The 19,876-nt window shown below is 44.1% G+C and overlaps 1 protein-coding gene across 1 annotated transcript in view; it reads left to right on the top strand.

The window, feature by feature from the left end:
* tfap2d (transcription factor AP-2 delta (activating enhancer binding protein 2 delta)) overlaps nt 1-19,876 on the top strand; it is a 100,821-nt gene that overhangs the window by 39,620 nt on the left and 41,325 nt on the right. Inside the window, exon 5 of the mRNA XM_078541325.1 lies at nt 8,365-8,483. Coding sequence (XP_078397451.1) covers nt 8,365-8,483 — 119 coding nt within the window. The remainder of the gene's footprint in view (nt 1-8,364; nt 8,484-19,876) is intronic.

Here is a 19,876-nt window from a genome sequence, read left to right on the forward strand (position 1 = left end):
CCACTCTTATTCACTCTCTTCCACCCTAACTCACTTACCCTCTCTCTCCCCCACCCTCACTCACTCACACTCTCGCCCCTCACTCACTCTCTCTCCCACACTCACTTTCTCTGTCTCCCAAACTTTCTCTCTTTCCCACAATTTCTCTCTCCCACACTCACTTACTTTCTCTCTCCCACCCTCACTCACTCACTCATTCTCAATCTCACCCTCACTCCCTCACCCTCCCACATTCACTCTCTCTCTCCCAAACTTTGTGTTTTTCCCACACTTACTCTCTCTCTCCCAACCTCCTCACTCACTCTCTACAACCCTCACTCACTCACTGGCTCTCTCTCCCAAAGCCCTGGACAGTGCGTCTCCCTTACCAAGAACCGTTCTGCCCACAGCATTACATCCAACCCCCTCTGGTCCAGCAGTCAGCCCTGTCCCCGGCCCAGCATGGCCCGGCAGCCTCTCTCTCTCTCTCTCTCTCTTTCTCTCTCCCCACTACCCCCACCACCCCCTGACGCCCCCCACCACCAATACCTCTTTTTCCAGAGCACAATCGCTTCCGCTAGTGTTGCTGCTCCTCCAATCATAGATTATTTCTCTCCCACATTTGCTGCTGATAGGCTAACTTGTGAGCCTCGAGAGGAATGGCCTGTGATTGGAGGAGCAGTTTCTTTCAGAATCTTCTACCACACTTAGTCCCCCCAGGAAGCACATTGGGGTCTCTGTGGTCACATGTGGACCGTGGGCCATGTGTTGGACAAGCTTGGTCTACATTATACCACTTGACGCCTATTTAGAATTGCTGCCAGAATGAGCAACTGTTCATTCTCTCTTAGATGGAAAATTCCTTTGAAGTGCTTTCTATGATCTATTATCTTTTTAAATCGGTAATGTTACAGACAGAGTCAGGAGAGAAGTGAAACCTTTATGCCATTTCCTTTATTGTCCAAAATCAGTGTGGTTTTGGAGAGGAAGATGTGTGTGTGTGTGTTTCTTAACCCCCGGAGTGTGTGGTCGATTTGAATAATATTAGCAAGCTTTTGTGTGCTTAAATAAAGAGAAATGTTTATTCATGCATTCATCCCGAAAGTCTAAAAGAGTGATGGGCAACTTAGACTAATGAGTGGGCCTTCTTCATCTCAGTGGGCTGCAAGATTGAAATCGGGCAAGTGCACTAACCATGATCCCAAGAATAAGATTAAATATATTTAGTACATGCCGAATATTTTATAATGAGCTATAGAAAATGCTTAATCATTCATATATGAATAGAACTGTCATCAACTTCAAATGGTGAAAACAAAATAAATATTTGCACTTCCCTCACTTACATCATACTCAGTGCAACTTCTGGTTGGATCTGCCCTCTACAAGCTGTCTTAGATTAGGGCTCAGGGATGTGCAGATGCTTCGTAATTCAGCACTGAGGTTTCCATCCATGAGTCTGTTGCGCTTCTTGTATTTGATGTGTCCCATAGCAGGAAAAGTCTGCTTGTGTATGACTTACAGTACACCTGCTGAGTTGCAGACAATTAACATGTTTGATAATTTTCTCTTGGCTTTTAAACCTATCAAATGAAACATCCAAGGATTTGATGGGGTATTGTATCACTAATTCAACATCTGAGAATGGCTTCCCACTACCAGCAAAAGTGGCATAAAAAAACACAACCTCCCACGTCCACTGGTATAGTAACTAAGACGGTCTCCCGGGGTAGGGAAATTTTGCCAACTGCGCTTGTGTACGTAGAATTTGCAGGGCAGGCCGATTGAATCGTAGCAGCACTTTGATTGGATGCAGAGGGAGTGCACAGCTTTCACAGTCAATGTTGTGTGCAATCAGCATGCACCTCACTTCACGTGCCCTTGCTTTGTATGAGTATCGCTTTAGTGATATCAGTAAGAAAAAAACTATGCAGACAGAAACCAGCAGAATCTGTAAACCTTGTGCATGGGCAACATTCAACAAATGTGTCGTGGGCCACACTCAGAACCCTGACGGGCCGCATGCAGCCCATGGGTCTCAGATTGCCCACCACTAATCTAATAGCTACGTCAATCAGAACTTTCCGCTTTCTTAAAAAAAACTTCCTTTTACTACAGGTGAATAAAAGTGTCAGTCATCCAGACTCTTGAAAGTAACAATAGCTGAAACTGTAAGCACTTGAAACCTCTTTATCTTGTGCAAATCAACATTGTGAAATTGACAGCATAGATCAGAGAGCCAGAGCTGTCAATCAAGCAATGTTTTCTCTGGGACTGTTCTCATGGATTTCTGGGCTCTCAGCCAAGTCTCATTATGCATGCTTGGAGCTGGCCAGGTGAGGATGCAGAAGGTGGACTTGTGACCCAAACCAGACCGCAACCTTAAAAGGCACTCCTGAAAACTGGAAACCCAGGAATGGGGTCGGGAATCCCAGAATCAGGACTGCTTGTCATTTTTAAAGGGTTTCTGAGTCATCCTGACTTGGTGAAAATCCAGCCCATAGAGTAAAGAAGTCCATTGATTCTAAGTTTGGAGTAAACTTCGAACAATGGTAGGTGTGAATTTCACAGAGGCGTTGCTGTCTCGGTACATCCCTTCAAAGGGGAGTCCCTGAACCTGGATGGTTTAATTAAGAACTTTACAGAAACTTGATTGTCTGTGTTGAATTTGCAAAAGTCACCTGACCCTTGGCAGCCATCTTAGCCACCTGGTTAGTGGTTAGTGTCCATTTAAAAAAGTGAAAGACAGTTCCAGAAGCTTCCATATGAACACAGTCTATGTTTGAAGTAATAAATATGACATGCCTTCACTGGGCATGACAGTAACATTTATGCTCAAATATGGTCATTTCACTTTTATAGATTGTTAAATTTCTTTTTGCATCTTCCAGTAGTTTCTATTCTCACGTACATCTGTTGGAAATGCTGCAGAGCAGCATTGATTGTAGGAAAATGAAATTGCTTGAAGTCTGAAAAAAGAAGTCAGGCAAAAAGATCAAACCCTCACATCAGAAGATCTATCCCTTTAAGGGACAAATAAAATTTGACTTGTTTGTTCATCTTTAAAATGAATCTTGTCTTTTCGAAAAATTGACAAAGGAAATCAGCTTGTATATGCAACAGGTTTTTCTAACTTTGTGGGAATCAAATAGCTTCTGGCTCTGAACACCTTAAACCTAACTGATTCTTCAGGCTTGGAATCTAGACCTCTTCTGCACATTGTTTAACCCTTCCTTAAGGAGCAGATACTGAAGAGTTGCTTAACATTAAAATTGTTAATCAGTTAGGGATTGGAAACCTAAAGTACTCAGAAGTGGGATCCATTGTGGGGGATGTGGCAGGCCAGCTAAAAATCCATTAACTTTCAGCGGGACTGGATGATTCTGGCAGTGGGTGGGGCCAGAAAATCCCACCCTATATTTTTAAGAAAAGGTTTTGTTGGAAATCTTTCATCTCCTTAAGAAAAATGACTTGCCTCCCAATGACACAAAATATTAGACTGCTTGAGCAAGATGAATAGAATATAAACTGAAAAAATCATATTCGGATGATATAATTAATGTATTGTATTGTATATATTGAGACCTTTATTGACTCTTTATGCCTATGGAATATATTTTGTTTCTGTAAAGTATTTTCCTTGAAGTAAACAATTCACACAGATGTGCGAAGGTCAATTTTAACTCATGGGTGGGAACATGGCTTAGCTACTGGCTGTCCCACCAAGGGGCAGCAGCGGGGGGCCCACCTCTTTAGTGACTGGACCTTATTAACATTCAACAGGCCAGGCTCCTGCTTGAACCTGGTGCGAATGACAAGGATGGAACGGCTGGGATGGGATGTTTTGTGCCAGGACGTTGCTGCTGGAGACCTGGGAGAATGGTTCCTGGAGGCGGGGTTCAAAGGCAGTCACAGTAGGGCAAAGGGAAGGCAAGCCTGGGCTAGGGGAGAACTTCTCTCCTCCAGGCTTGCAAGGAATCTGTGATTTTTTTTAAAAAACTACTTTATTTGGTCTCTTCTGGCTCAGCCTTTGTTCCCAGTTTTCTGAGCTTGGCCGGAACCCACAAGTTCTTCTCCATGCGGAGGCGGTGATGTCATTGTAATGTCACTGGGCTAGTAATCCTGAGGCCCAGGCTAATTCTTTGGGGATATAGGTTCAAATCCCATTGTGGCAGCTGGTGGAACTCAGATTCAATGAATTTAAAAAACCTAGAATTGAAAGCTAGTCTCAGTTATAGTGACTGTGAAACTATCATCGATTGTTGTAAAAACCCTTCCAGTTCACTAATACCCCTTAGGGAAGGGAATATGCCATCCTTACCTGGTCTGGCTTACATGTGACTCCACACCCACAGCAATGTGGTTGACTCTTAGCTCAAGGGCAATTAGGGATGGGTAACAAATGTTAGCCTTGCCAGCAATGCTCACATCCCATGAGCAAATATTTAAAAAATTCCTTGGGGTCAATATCACAGTCAAGTCTCAATAATGTCATCAGCTCCTGAGTATATTTAAACATGGACTGTCAGCTTTAAGGTGAGATGACCAGTTGGGTAGATAACAGCTATACTGTTTTTGGATTTTGAGAAGGTGATCAATAAAGTGCCTGACAAAAGACTTACTAGAAGAATCCAGGTGTATGGCATAAGAGGAGCATGGATAGAAAGTTGCTTGATGAACAGGGAACAAAAACACTACAATACATGGGTGTTGCATGAATTAGAGGTACATTGGAAATGGCATCCCTCGATGTTGAATTCGCCTATCTGTACAATAAACGATTTGAACCTGGATTTAGGGAATATGATCGCAAAATTTACCAATGACTCAAAAGTAAAAGGTATGAAAATAGTCAGGAGAGCTATATAGGATTTCGGGAAGCCAGGTTAGCAGAATGATCAGGAAGATGCAATATAATATGGATAAGTGTGAAATTATGTATTATGGACTAAAGAAACCAGGGAATATACATTTGATTAGAAATGTGGATTTCTAGTTTGTGGATGAACAGAAGACCCAGGGGTTCAAATACATAACTCCCTGCAAGCAAGAGACTAATGAGACTTTGGGTTTTATGAATAAAATGAAAGGCTGGAGCTTTATGCTCCCCTTGGCGGCGGGTGTTTGACGGCACAAGCTGACAATATGGCAAGAAGGCCAAAAATCGGTTTCATGCTGTCGTGAAGCCAATTTGTGATCATCTGCTTTGCCTGTCAATGGTGGGCCCGCCTTTCACGCTGCTGCATGTTGGGAACCTGCATCTCATTAAAAGCCCTGCTCGCCGGAATCATGCCCCCATGCTGGATCATCTGGGCACGTTGGCGTGATTGCATGCCGACGTGTTCCACAACTGTACGTAAGCGATGTGCACCTGGCGAGCTGCACTTCACTCGAGGCTTCGAGGTTTGTTTGCCTTCCTTGCTACGGACAGCACTCACAGTCATCAGTGCCAGGCTTCATGGGCAGCACCACATCACTTTCAATGACTGCAGGGCTAGGACTTGCTTGGGGAAGGGGTAGAAGTTGCCTCAGGCAAGGGAAGAGGCTGCAGTGCGAGGGCTGTACTTGGGAAGGGGGGTATCTCATGGTGTGTGTGGGGGCACAAGTTGATCTGTGCAAGTTGTCTCAAGGTGATGAGGGCTAAGGGGGCAGTCTACAGAAAAGATGAGGCCAGATGGACATGTGAGGGTGTGTGTGAGAGAGTGAGTGGTGATGTCTCTTGAGCTGGCAGTGAGTGAGATGCCAATGAATGCGTGATAGGCTTGTGAGTGAGCGAGTTTAGAGTGATGAGATGGTTGCCTTTCACTAGCGACATGGATGAGATCATTCATCCTCTTTCTGCACAGGGTGGCCAACCTCTTCTGTACAGCATTGGTACTGACCACCACTCCGCCTCCTAATTTGGAGTGGTGAGACTGCTGGACTTCCTGCGGCCAGAGTGGGGGTGGAGGACATCACAGCGGGCCTCCAAAATACACTCCAATGATGGGTCACTGAACTCCTTTGGCTTTCAGGGCCATGTCTTCACTGGAGCAGTCCTGGCTTGTAAGCATTGAGAACTGTGTGTATGGCTAGAGTTTAGCTATGGCACCCGGAGTGAGGAAATAGTGATGTAACGGTTGATGGGTGATTCAGAGGCCACAGTGAGACAGTGAGTTTCCTGTGACTGCATAATTAATGAGGCAGGAAGCGAACGATATGGCACGAAAACTCGCCATTGCGGCCGGCGGGTAAAACATCATTTTTCACACCGCCTACTGCACTTAGTGTAATTCTGAGTGATTCCCCCCATAGAGTATAAAAGTAGAGTGATAATGGGATAGAATTTCTGAGGATTCCCTGATCTCCCATTGTAACTTTGCTAGAAATGCTTTGTAGCCATTTATACCATTTTTCCACCGATCTTGCACCAAAGTTATGGAAAAGGACCAAGAGAGCACCTTAGAAAAATCTACCGCAAGTTAAGCAAACTGTTTTCTCGACCAAATAGGAGTATTGTATTCAGAATCAAGTCCCTCTACAGAGTCCAACAATGTGCTTTAGCTCCAAACTTAAGAGCATCACACTTCCAGCTGCAGCAGTGCGATATCTTTCCATTTCACAGAATCACAGAATTGTTACAGTGTAGAAGGAGGCCATTTGGCCCATTGTGTCTGTTCTGCCTCTCTGAGCATTTTAACTTAGTGCCAATCTCCTGCCTTTTCCCCTAACCCTGCACATTGTTTCTATTTAAATAATCATCCAACGCCCTCTTGAATGCCTCAATTGAACCTGCCTCCTCCACACTTCCAGGCAGTGCATTCCAAACCCTAACTACTCGCTGTGTGAAAAAGTTTTTTCTCGCCTCGCATTTACTTCTTTTACAAAACACTTTAAAACTGTGCCCTCTGTTTCTTGATCTGTTTACGAGCAGGAACAGTTTCTCCCTATCTACTCTGTCCACACCCCTCATAATTTTGAAAACATCGATCAAGTCTCCTCTTAGTCCTCTCCTCTCCAAGGAAAACAGTCCCAACTTCTCCAATCTTTCCTCATAACTGAAATGTTTCATCCTTGGAACCATTCTCATAAAGCTCTTCTGTACTCTCTCCAATGTGTCCACATCCTTCTTATAGTGTGGCACCCAGAACTGTACACAATACTCCAGCTGAGGTCTAACCAGTGTCCTATATAAATCCATCCCATCTCCCTGCTTTTGTACTCTATGCCCCCATTAATGAAGCCTAGAATACTGTATGCTTTAGAAACAGCTCTATCTACCTGTCCTGCCACCTTTAATGGCTTATGTAAGTATAAACTTGTGTATTTCATACATCAGTTACTGGCATATCATAATCATAACCTATTGCCAACCGGATCACTGATATCTTTTTCAAGTGAAAAGATCTGGGTAAATAATTTAATATTAAACTGAGGGAGATGCTTTCCTTCAAGTGAGGCATTTAACTAAGGCTGTGTCCAACTTTTTATCTGGGCACAAAAGGTCCCATGCCACTATTTGAAGGAGAGCAGGGGAGTTCTCCCAGTGCCCCGGCCAATATTTATTCCTGATACCAATAACAGCAAAAGCTGTATTCATTTTGTTCATTGATATTTATTGGCTTGCTGTCAGTGAATTGCCTGCCTTGTTTTCCTACCCTAACAACAGTGACCATGCTTCATTTGCTGTGAAACAGCTTAGGATGTTTCAAGGATATTAATAGTGCTTCCTTCTTTATAATTAGGGACAGATATGTGTTGCAGGCTCATGCTCACTAGGAACTGGACTGAAATGGACACAATTCATTTCACATAGGACCCTTGTTACCAGCAGGCAGGAGAGATGTCATCCCATTAGCCTGGGCTGAATGTATATGTTCCCAGAGTTGAAAGCCAGGTCACATCTGCACGACGGTTTTGCTATTCAAAATTTTGTAATGTCAGCATTAATAAAGAGAATCTTTGGGAACTATTTCTTGAGCTAGGCGTATTATTTCCACGCAACTTAAACCTGTACCTGTCTGTGTTATTTACCAGATACAAGGCAGATGGCTATTGCATAAAGGGGCCAGTTTAACTTTTGCTGGTGGTGAATCACAGGTTGGTTCCCTGTCATACAACCCACCAGGTTTTCATTTCCATTGACTCCAAAATCAGGCAGGGTGTATAAAGGACAGCCAATCCGCTTCTGCTTGCTTTCTGTCAACACCAAATATTAAAATCAGCTCCAAAGCCTTTACTGTGCTATGATAGGTTAGACAGGAAAGAAATTGGCTCGTTGAACATTGTGATGCATATCTTGGCTAATGTTCAAGGATTAGTATATCTATTTTGGTGTGCTTCACTCAATGTTGCTGGTTTTCATTGTGGATGACACTTAACGCTGAAAAATATTACCATCTACAGAGCAAAATCTAAGAATGGGGGGCGGTGTTTACGAGAGAAGTTGGACCGATTGGGACTGAACTTACCGGCTGGCAGGCGGAAAGCAGCCAACGTCACCCTGCTAACCTCACTGGTTGAAGGTAAGACCAACATTCAGACAGAATTATTGGTGCCCTCTGTAAGTTGAGCTTCACATTTTGAGGGTTTATTAAGGTGTATTTTAGGCCAAATTAGAAAGGACAAAACTAATAACATAAGTTTCAGTGGAACTCAGGGGACATCCCAATGTGTCACAAGTCACAAAGTCACAAGTGAGTTTGTAAAAGCTTAACTTCAGCAATAGAAACATAAATTACTGGAATCATACTTTGAATACCATCTGGTACATGCTTACATAAAATAAGGATAAATTCACACTTTGAAATGTACTTAGAGAAAAGTACAACCAAGTAACACTACAGACTAAGCATGGGAAAAATTGCTTAACCGTTTTTTAGTCAATGATAGCTTCCTGATCCTCTCCCTTCACTAATCCTCCAACCTGTATATTTTACTCCATCTTCTGGAGATGGCAGAAATATTAAATATTTATTTTTGCTTCAGTATTTACCAAGGAGATAGAACAGGTAGACATTATATTGAGTGATGAGATGAGCAGTGAGATAAGTGCATTTAAAATAAAAAACGATGTATGGAATGAACTAATCAAACTCAAAGAAGACGAAGGCTCTGGTCCATATGGATTACCTGTATGTATTTTAAAAGAATCTAAGGCTGAGATAGCAATGGCATTACTACATATATTTAATAATTTGTTAGAAAAAGGCGTAGTGCCAGAGACTGGTGGATAGCTGATGTAATTCCTATATTTAAGAAGGGGGGGTCCAGGAAATTAACATTGGTGGTAGGAAAAATAACAGAATCCCTACTAAAGAGAGACTAGGAGAACATCTAGAAATGAAAGCTATAACAATGAATAGTCAGCATGAATTTTAGAGGAGAAAATCTTGCTTGACAATCTTGCTGAATTTTGTGAGGGGGGTAACAGAGAGTTGACAATGGTAATGCAGTAGATGTAATTTTTTGGGATTTTCAAAAGGCGTTCCATAAAGTGCCTTATAATAGACTAATGAATAAGGTCAGAGAATGTGGAATGAAGGGACAAATGACAGAATGGATTGATGGCTGGCTTCAAGACAAAGGAGAAACTAGGAGTAAAGGATATTTATTCAGAGTGGCAGAAGGTGGAAAGTGGTGTTCCACAGGATGGGACCACTGCTATTCACTGTATATGTGAATGCTTTGGACTTTTTAATCAAAAACACAATTTCTAAATTTGTGAAAGACACCAAATAGGGGGTAGTCAATACTGAGGAGGACTGCAACAAATTACAAAGGACATAAGTAAACTTACAGAATGAGTAAAAAATTGGCAAATAAATTTCAACAGATAAATGTGAGGTAGTACATTTTGGGTGGAAGAATAGGAGGTCACTGATTACTTCGAAGGTGAGATTATTTGGTAGGCGGGGTAGAGGAACAAAGGGATCCTAGAGTACAAATACACCAATCACTAAAAGATGTGCTACAACAGGCTTGTCCAACCCCCGGCCCACGGGCCAGGCCTGGCCTGCCAAGCCATTCTACCCTGGCCCATAGAGCCAGTGTGTGCTGGTAAATGGAATGGAAAATTCTGCAGGGAGCTGCTCCTCCAATCACAGGGCACTCCTGCCCCACATTTGCTGCTGATAGACTCACTAGTAGCTGAAGAGACTGGGTGCCAGGGAGTGTGTGGGTCAGGGGAAGGGTTTGGGGAAGAGAGGGTGAGACCGGCTGCCAGGGAGTGCATGTGGGTGGGGAGGAGGGAGAGACCTGCTGCCAGGAATGCATGGGGGGGAGGTTGAGACTAGCTACTGCGGAGTGCATTGGTGGGGGTGGAATGGGAGGGAGAGGCCGGCTGGTGGGGAGTGCGTGGTTGGGGCCAGGGAGAGAGCGGTTGCCAGAGGGCAGCGGTGGTGGGGCAGGGTGGGTACAGTGAGAGACAGAGGCTGCATGGTGGGGTGGGGAGAGCCCGGGTGGGGAGAGACTGCCTGCCGGGTAGAGTGTGAGAGGGGTGGGTGAAAGAGATTGGCAAGCCTTATCTTTCCCAAACTTGCTCATTGGTCCCTTGAGTGAGAAAAAAATTGAAATGTGACCCCTCGCGTGAAAAGGTTAGACAAGCCTGTGCTACATGTTAGCAAAGTCTTTAGGGGCGATGGTGGCTCAGTGATAATGTTGCTGGGCTAGTCATCTAGAGGCCCAGGCTTATACTCTAGGGACAAGAGTTCAAATCCCAACATGGCAGTTGGTGGAATTTAAATTTAATGAATGAATCTGAAGCCAGTCTCAGCAATGGTGATCATGGCAGCTACCATTGATTGTTGTCAAAACCCACCTGGTTCACTAATGTCCTTTAGGGAAGGAAATCTGTTGTCCTTACCCAGTCTGACCTACATGCAATTACAGACCCACAGCAATGTGGTTGACCTCTGAAATTAGGGATTGGTAACAAATGCTGGCCTTTCCTGTGATGTCCATATCGCACGAAAGAAGAAAAAGGCAAACCAAGCACTAGGCTTTATTTCTAGATGGATAGCATTGAAAAATAAGGAAGTTATGCTGAACATGTATTGAACTTTGTTTAGACCATGCTTAAGAGTATTGTGTAAAGTTCTGGTGACCATACAATGAAATGGATGCAGAGGCACTGGAGAGGATGCAGAGATGATTTACAAGGATGATAGATATAGGTACACATATCTGGAAAGGATTGAAAGCCTGGGGTTCTTTTATTTTGAAAATAAACGCCAAGGGGTGACCTAATAGAAGTATATAAAATTATGAAAGGTTTTGATAGAGTGGACACAGGGAGGATGTTTCACTTTGTGGTGAAGAGCAGAACTAGAGGCCATCAACATAAGATAATGACCAAGGAATCCAATAGGCAATTCAGAAGAAACTTCTTTTCCCAAGATTAGTGCGAATATGGAACTCGCTACTAAAGAGACTGGTTGAAGCGAATAATATAGATAGATTTAAGGCAGGCTTGTCCAACTCATGACCTGCAGGCTGCATTGCGGGCTCTGAGGCCTCTGGACACAACCTGCCAAACCTGTTGGACAGTCAACTGACTTTATTTGAAAAATACTCATCTCTTCAATGCTTTCACATCCTTCCTAAAGTGTGCTGCCCAGGACTGGATGCAATACTCCAGCTGAGACCAAACTCATGTCTTATACAAGTTCAATATAACCTTCTTGCTCTTGTGTTCTATGCTCCTACTAATAAAGCCTAGGATATTGCATGCTTTATACTGTATGCTCTCTCAACCTGTAGTGCCACCTCCATTGACTTTATGCACATATACACCTAGGTCCCTCTGCTCCTGCAGCCCCTTTAGAACTGTATCCTTTATTTTATATTGTCTCTCCATGTTCATATTACCAAAATGAATCACTTCACATTTTTCTGCATTGAATTTAATTTGCCACGTGTCTGCCCATTCCACCAACTTGTCCAAGTCCTTTTAAAGTTCTACACTATCTTCCTTACAGTTCACAATACTTCCAAGTTTTGTATCACCTGCAAACTTTGTAATTTCCCCTGTGCACTAAGGTCTAAGTCATTAATACATATATCAGGAAAAGCAAGGGTTGCAACATTGACCCCTCAGGAACTCAACTACAAACTATCCTCCAGCTCGAAAAACATCATTAACCGCTTTGCTTCCTGTCACTCAGCCAATTCTGTATCCATGTCGCTACTGTCCCTTACATTCAATGAGCTATAACTTTGCTCACAAGTCTGTTGTATGGCATTGTATCAAGCAAGTGTAAGTTGAGCATACATCCTAAATAATAACATCAATTTGAATGGGTATAAAACAGGAAAAATAAACTATTCAAACCTACAGGGGAAAAGATAGTGAACTCTGAGAGGAATGTAGTAACTTGCAAAAGTGTGTTAAAATTGGTATTAAAGGTGCAATTTTTTTTCCAAAAAATAACTAAAAATATTGCTCCTGAATTTCAGCTCCAAAATGATCATGATGGGGATGGAACTTTGGATGGTACCCAATTATATCCATGTTACCACCTCTTTTTTCACCTATAAATTTCTGCTGCGCATGAGGTGATCCTTATATGGACAGAATTTATTGTGATGGTATGAAATTATGTAAATGCATCACAAAAAAATTAACTGCCATTGGTGCCATAGCAACCCTAAATGAAAAGACATCTGTACATCCCTGGCATCCAACATTTCAAAGGGTCTTGAAATAAAAATTGAAATAATACCAGTTTTGCCCTGCAAATGTTTTTTGACACCACGGGGGCTCACTTACCTTGTGGGAAGTTGCCTTCGGTTCCCCATCCACTGGTAAAGGATGCCCACTATTACCCACCTGAGATATTTACATGCCCTGATGCCAAAAAGAAATGGGCTAGGATCAAGGGCACAAATGGATGGCAGAAGTCTTCTTATGGTGGAGCGGGAATGGACTGCAGCGGTTCAAGAAGGTGGCTCACCACCACCCTCTCAAGGACAATTAGGGATGAGCAACAAATGCTGGTGCAGCCAGTGATGCCCACATCCTGTGAAAGAATAAATAAATAACTAAAAGGAACATACAAAATTCAGCCCAGTTAAGTATAATATGAAACCTTAACCCAGTAGCAGAATAGTTATTGTCTCGTTACAGAGAATGTTAAAACTCTCAAGTATAAAAATGACAGTGAAAGTAAGACAGATAGGATAGTTGGAACAGTAAATGAATGTTTGCTAGCAGTATTAACTAGAGAAAATCATTATAACTTGTCTTCCAATTTTTGAGATATTTGCAGTATCCCAGAGGATTTTAAAATTAGCACACCAGAGACTAGGACATTTGAGTTGTTCACAACACAATTGGGTGATGTGGTGGGAGAGTTAGAGTACCAGTAATTAGCTTTGATAGACGAAATAGACTTTTCTCACTTGACTTCGCTTTGGAAGACCATGTGAATTTAAAGATTCTGAAATATATGTTAAAACTTAACTCAGATTTTCTGTTGTACTGAGTTCATTGAATATATATAATTGTCATAAGCAATCTCCTGCTTTACACTGGAAATGGTGAGCTTGTGATTCATCAGTGATGGCACTATTGAGCTAAATCAAGCAAAAGGCTTTTTCCTTCTATAGACACAATAACATTTCACCAATAAAAAATACATTTAGCTCTGTCTCTACTTACTAAAAAGGCTGGTGATTGACATCATCAGCTTGTCTGACTCTGACATTCCCCTGCCCTGTCTTATCCCAGAAGTCAAGCTGGGGCACGTTAATTCCTTATAGGGAGATTTCCTGGGATTCCAGATACTGTAGGTTTTTGATGACTGAGTAGAAGAATAGATAAGGATAGATTCATTCTACCTCTTGGTTTAAACCCAACTTACAATGGCAGGATGAAAGCTTTCTTCCTCTATTGGTTGAAAAGATACGCTATAAAATGAGCTTGGGCACTTTCTAGGAAAATATGGGTCATTGGTGCAAAAAAAGTCTCCCATAGATTTTGCTTCTTGCAATTTTTAAGTTTCCATCAGCTTCACGGAGGTCTGGGCTTCCTCCTTTATTTCAAGTTGTCTGTTGACACAGAATGACAAGTGCGCAAGCTCCAATATTAAAGTAACAAAACTATTGTAGTATCAGAAATAGGTTTATTGTTGCGATATTAATATAAAAAACAAATGAATTTTAGCAACTTTAAATTTAAATAAGTTTGAAAAGCTTAAGGGGTGATTTTAACCTTGCTGCATTCTGAAACCAAGCAGGCAGGTAGTTCAAATTGCCAGTAGTAATCACTGGCTGAAATCTCACACAGATCTCGCCGATTCCAATTTTAACGTTTCCTTTCTGAACAGATGACAGGGACATCTGCCAGCAACCAATGGGATCCTACTTTAAATGTGCAGGTGATGTAATTAGGGCCGGACTGCAATTTTAACTAACAATTTTAACTGAGTAGCGAAGGGATTGTGGCTTTCTTGCCTGATCCAAATAAAAGGACCCTGCTGCCTGGCCTTGCCGGTCAGCTGCCAATTTTGGATGGGAAATTATCAGGCGCATGCAGATGAGAACCAAGAGTTAAAACCTCTACACTCAAAGGTCTAACTGCTTTCTACCAGTCTCAACCCTTCTTTTAATTTAATTCTGCTTCTCTTCACTTTTCCCTTCTTCCCGAATCAGATTTTCTCCCACAATATTTTTAATCTACTTTTTTAAAAAATTGCTTATTGTTAAGTACCCTATTCTCTTCTTAAAGTTTAAATAAATCTCTTATCTGTTTCTCAGCTTTCTGCATCCTCCTATTTTGGATTCAGTCTTGATCAATACAAATTTACATCACCCTGGATTAAGTAAAAATTGGCTCCAAAGGATGATTCTAAGCCAGTCAAGGGACTAAATACTGTAGTTTGACTTGGTCTCAACCTTCGGGCAACAGGATTAAAGCATTTTGCTAAAATTGGGCTGACATTCAGGCATTTACATCAGGCAGAGTAACTTGCAGGATATGTCAATAGTAGAGGCAGCTGAGTATTACCAAGCTAATCTTGTTGCACTTTAGAGTTGTTTTTAGCATTTTAATTTCAGGACCACTATGATGGGAGGCATAATTATTGACTCTGCTACCTGCTTTGGAGCACTGCATTATACTGCCGGCTCCATGTCATTCCCTGGTTAGACAAAGTGAGCTGTGCCCATGTGTACTTCCAAACATGCTCCGACCTTCACATTCAGGGGTAGACATTTGGCTAATGCTGAATTAAATTAATATCTCCAGGGCAAAGCCTAAGAATTGGTTCATTTTAATAGAAATAATGGGGGTGGGGGGAGTTATAACCCGTCGAGGTGGGCGGGTTCCTGTGCAGGCAGCAGTTTAGAAAAAGCTGAAAATACTGATGTGTCGGGAGTTCAGCAGGACCCCAGGGGGATTGGCAGATCTGCCATTTAAATATGTAAAATAATCATTAGCTGCTGCTTTAATCCGGGATACTGACTGTAATTCTGTGTGCACTGGTTTCCCAAGCTTCCTGGAACTTGCCAAGGAAAACAAAGTAAGATGACAGAGGGGTTTGATGGGGATGGGCAATTGACAGGCAAGTGTTGAATACTGCAATCTGACACCTGCTTCCTGGTTTAAGCGGAAGGTTTTAGCAAACAGGACTTGTACAGAGCATGAGCTTTCACTGTCTTGGAGATGATTTCCAATGCTTTGGAGATCATTTCTACCACTGAGCTTGGAGTTTTTTGCTTCTACACTTCCCAGCTGCAAGCATGGAGCACTGGAGCATGGGAGAAGCTTTATGCAGCTCCACCTTGGACCTCAGATGTATTATAAGAGGTGCAGCACCTGCAGGAGCAGCAGCTAGCCTCTCCTAAACCACCTGCTACTCCACAGGACAGAGGAACTAAGCACAGAGCTCCAGCTCGCAGGAGGCAATGCCCCCAACACAGGGTTTACAGGCAGGGGATTCACTTTCTGAACATGACTAAGCACCAGGCTTTGCTGTCAGGTAGTTGCTAATATTTACAGCCTCCTGGAAGAAGACCTTCCGCCAAGTGGACCAAATGAGCAGATATTGCCAATGGCTGTCAAGGTCACCACAGCCCTGAATTTCTTTGCCTCCTTCCAGGAATCTGCTGGTGCTATTTGTGGAATCTCACAATCTGATGCCCATAAGTGCATCTCGAAAGAACGGATGCCATTTTTGCCGAGGCTGGCACTTTGCAACTGATGAGACCAATCAGAATGAGAAAGAACTTAGATTTTCTGCTTTGTTTGGGTTCTCGCCAGTCCAGGGAGTCATAGATTGCACACTTGTCTCAATCAAGGAGCCCCTATATCACCCAAGAAGCCTTCATCAACTGAAAGGGATTGCACTCCATTAATGTTCAGCCGGTCTCCAACCACCAATAGATCACCAGACATGTGTGCCCAAGGTTAGCAGGGAACTGCCATGATGTGTTCATCCTGCGCCAGTCACATCTTGCAAAGGTTAACATACCTTGAAGCAAAGTCACTGGATGGCTCATTGGAGACAAGAGCTACTTTCTGAAGATGATGACACTTGTGAGGAGCCCAAACACTGACACCCAAGACAGGTAAAACAGGCGACCCAAAAGCACCAGAATTATAATTGAACAAGAAACTTCTCCTGCCCTGATCAGATCATCAAACCTCTTGCGGCACTGTATCTAGGAGCAAGGCTTAGCCATCTCCTGCAAACCCTACTTGTTCTCTGAAGCTGACAGAATCTCCCTGTGGGCCCTCACAGCCCACCGCATTATTTCCAGGGAAGCATCGTTTAAGCATGGCACTTTTTTACCGTGTTAAGTTTCTATCTGTGCAGTTCATGGCTCTCTCAAAACACATCTACAATGCTTCAGTTCTGACCCTGGGAGGATGCCTTTAACTACTGGGGCTGAAGTCAACTAAGGTGAGTCATCATCAAGCCCAATTGGTCAAGAAACCCAGAATTCAGATTTTTTTTTTTTGTAAAAATATACTTTATTCATAAAATATCTTCAATTATATTCCAAACCATTTCAAAAACAACATTACAAGGGTACAATCCAGGTTAAACTTTTACAAAATGTATCACCAGGTGCATCAGTACAAACAATATTACAATCATTTACAGCCTTTCATTTTGATCTGTACAGCCCGAGGGGCTCTAAACAGTTCCCAGTCTCTCGGTGCGCTGTGGTAGAAAGGTCTTAGACAGCGACCCTTCCCCATTGCGCCTTTGCGGCAGCTGCCCCAAGCTTTAGTGCGTCCCTCAGCACGTAGTCCTGGACTTTGGATTGTGCCAGTCCGCAACAATCGGTCGGGGACAACTCTTTGTGCTGGAAGACCAACAAGTTTCGGGCAGACCAAAGCGCGTCTTTCACCGAGTTGATGATCCTCCAGCTGCAGTTGAGAAACCCAGAATTCAGATTTTTTTTTTTTGTAAAAATATACTTTATTCATAAAATATCTTCAATCACATTCCAAACCATTTCAAAAACAACATTACAAGGGTACAATCCAGGTTAAACTTTTACAAAATGTATCACCAGGTGCATCAGTACAAACAATATTACAATCATTTACAGCCTTTCATTTTGATCTGTACAGCCCGAGGGGCTCTAAATAGTTCCCAGTCTCTCGGTGCGCTGTGGTAGAAAGGTCTTAGACAGCGACCCTTCCCCATTGCGCCTTTGCGGCAGCTGCCCCAAGCTTTAGTGCGTCCCTCAGCACGTAGTCCTGGATTTTGGATTGTGCCAGTCCGCAACAATCGGTCGGGGACAACTCTTTGTGCTGGAAGACCAACAAGTTTCGGGCAGACCAAAGCGCGTCTTTCACCGAGTTGATGATCCTCTAGCTGCAGTTGATGTTTGTCTCGGTGTGTGTCCCTGGGAACAGCCCGTAGAGCACAGAGTCCTGTGTCACAGAACTGCTCGGGATGAACCTCGACAGCAACCACTGCATCTCTCTCCAGACTTTCTTTGCAAAGGCACAATCCACAAGGAGGTGAACAACGGTCTCTTCCCCACCACAGCCACCTCGAGGGCAACGTGCAGAGGGGGTGAGCCTCCTGGCATGTAGGAAGGATCTGACGGGGAGGGCCTTTCTCACCACCAGCCAAGCTACGTCTTGGTGCTTGTTGGAAAGTTCTGGCGATGAGGCATTCTGCCAAATGACTTTGACAGTCTGCTCGGGGAACCATCCCACAGGGTCCACCCTCTCCTTTTCCCTCAGGGCCTCTAGGACGTTACGTGCTGACCACTGCCTGATGGACTTGTGGTCAAAGGTGTTTTTCTGCATAAATTTTTCCACCAGGGACAGGTGGTACGGCACGGTCCAACTACTTGGAGCGTTCCGCGGCAGCGTGGCCAGACCCATCCTTCGCAACACCGGGGACAGGTAGAACCTCAGCACGTAGTGACACTTGGTGTTTGCGTACTGAGGGTCTACGCACCGCTTGATGCAGCCACACACAAAGGTGGCCATCAGTATGAGGGCGATGTTGGGCACGTTTTTTCCCCCTTTATCTAGAGGCTTGTACATCGCGTCCCTGCGGACACGATCCATTTTCGACCTCCAGATAAAGCGGAAGATGGCTCGAGTGATCGCCATCGCGCAGGAGTCTGGAATGGGCCAGACCTGCGCCACGTACAACAACAGCGAGAGTACCTCACACCTGATGACCAGGTTCTTACCCGCAATGGAGAGGGAGCGTCGCTCCCACATGCCCAGTTTCCTTTTCACCATAGCCACTCGCTCCTTCCAGTTTCTAACGCATGCCCCGGTCCCTCCGAACCATATCCCCAGCACCTTCAGGCCGTCAGCCCTGACAGTGAAGGGGACAAAGGATCGGTCAGCCCAGTTCCCAAAGAACATGGCCTCGCTCTTCCCATGATTTACCTTGGCTCCCGAGGCCAGTTCGAACTGGTCGCAGATGTGCATCAGTCTGCGCACCGACAGCGGATCCGAGCAGAAGACGGCGACGTCGTCCATGTACAGGGAGGCCTTTACCTGAGTGCCTCCACTGCCTGGGATCGTCACTCCTCTTATGCCCGGATCCTTCCTGATGGACTCGGCAAAGGGTTCTATGCAACACACGAAAAGGACAGGCGAGAGAGGACAGCCCTGCCTGACTCCAGATTTAATCGGAAAGCTATCTGTTTCCCACCCATTGATTGAGACTGCGCTACTGATGTTAGTGTAGAGCAGTTGGATCCAATTTCGAATTCCCTCCCCAAACCCCATTTTGGAGAGCACATCCCCCATGTAGGTGTGCGATATTCTGTCAAAGGCCTTCTCCTGATCCAAGCTGATGAGGCAGGTATCCACACCCCTGTCCTGTACATAGGCAATCGTATCCCTGATCAGCGCCAGGCTGTCAGAGATCTTCCTGCCCGGCACAGAGCAGGTCTGGTCAGGGTGAATCACCAATTCCAGAGCGGATTTGACCCGGTTGGCGATGACCTTGGACAGAATCTTATAGTCCACATTCAACAGTGAAATGGGTCGCCAATTTCTAATTTCCTCCCTTTCCCCCTTGTGCTTGTAGATGAGGGTGATGATGCCTTTCCTCATGGATTCTGACATACTACCGGCCAGGAGCATACTCTCGTACACTCCTAGCAGGTCTGGGCCGATCAAGTCCCACAGAGCCGAATACAACTCCGCCGGCAAGCCGTCGCTTCCGGGGGTTTTACTCTTCTCGAAGGACTCGAGGGCCTTAGTCAGTTCATCAGGAGTTAGCGGTTTGTCCAGGCTCTCCCGCGTACTGTGGTCTAAGACCTCCGTGATAGAGGACAGGAAGGACTGGGAGGCCGTGCTGTCCGTGGGCTTCACGTCATACAATCCGGCATAAAAGGATTTGCTGATCCTCAGAATGTCGGACCGTGATGACTTTACTGAGCCGTCTTCTTCCTTCAGGCTGCTGATCACAGAGCGCTCTCT

Source organism: Cetorhinus maximus, chromosome 5 (genome assembly GCF_964194155.1).
Source record: "Cetorhinus maximus chromosome 5, sCetMax3.hap1.1, whole genome shotgun sequence".
Taxonomy (NCBI): domain Eukaryota; kingdom Metazoa; phylum Chordata; class Chondrichthyes; order Lamniformes; family Cetorhinidae; genus Cetorhinus; species Cetorhinus maximus.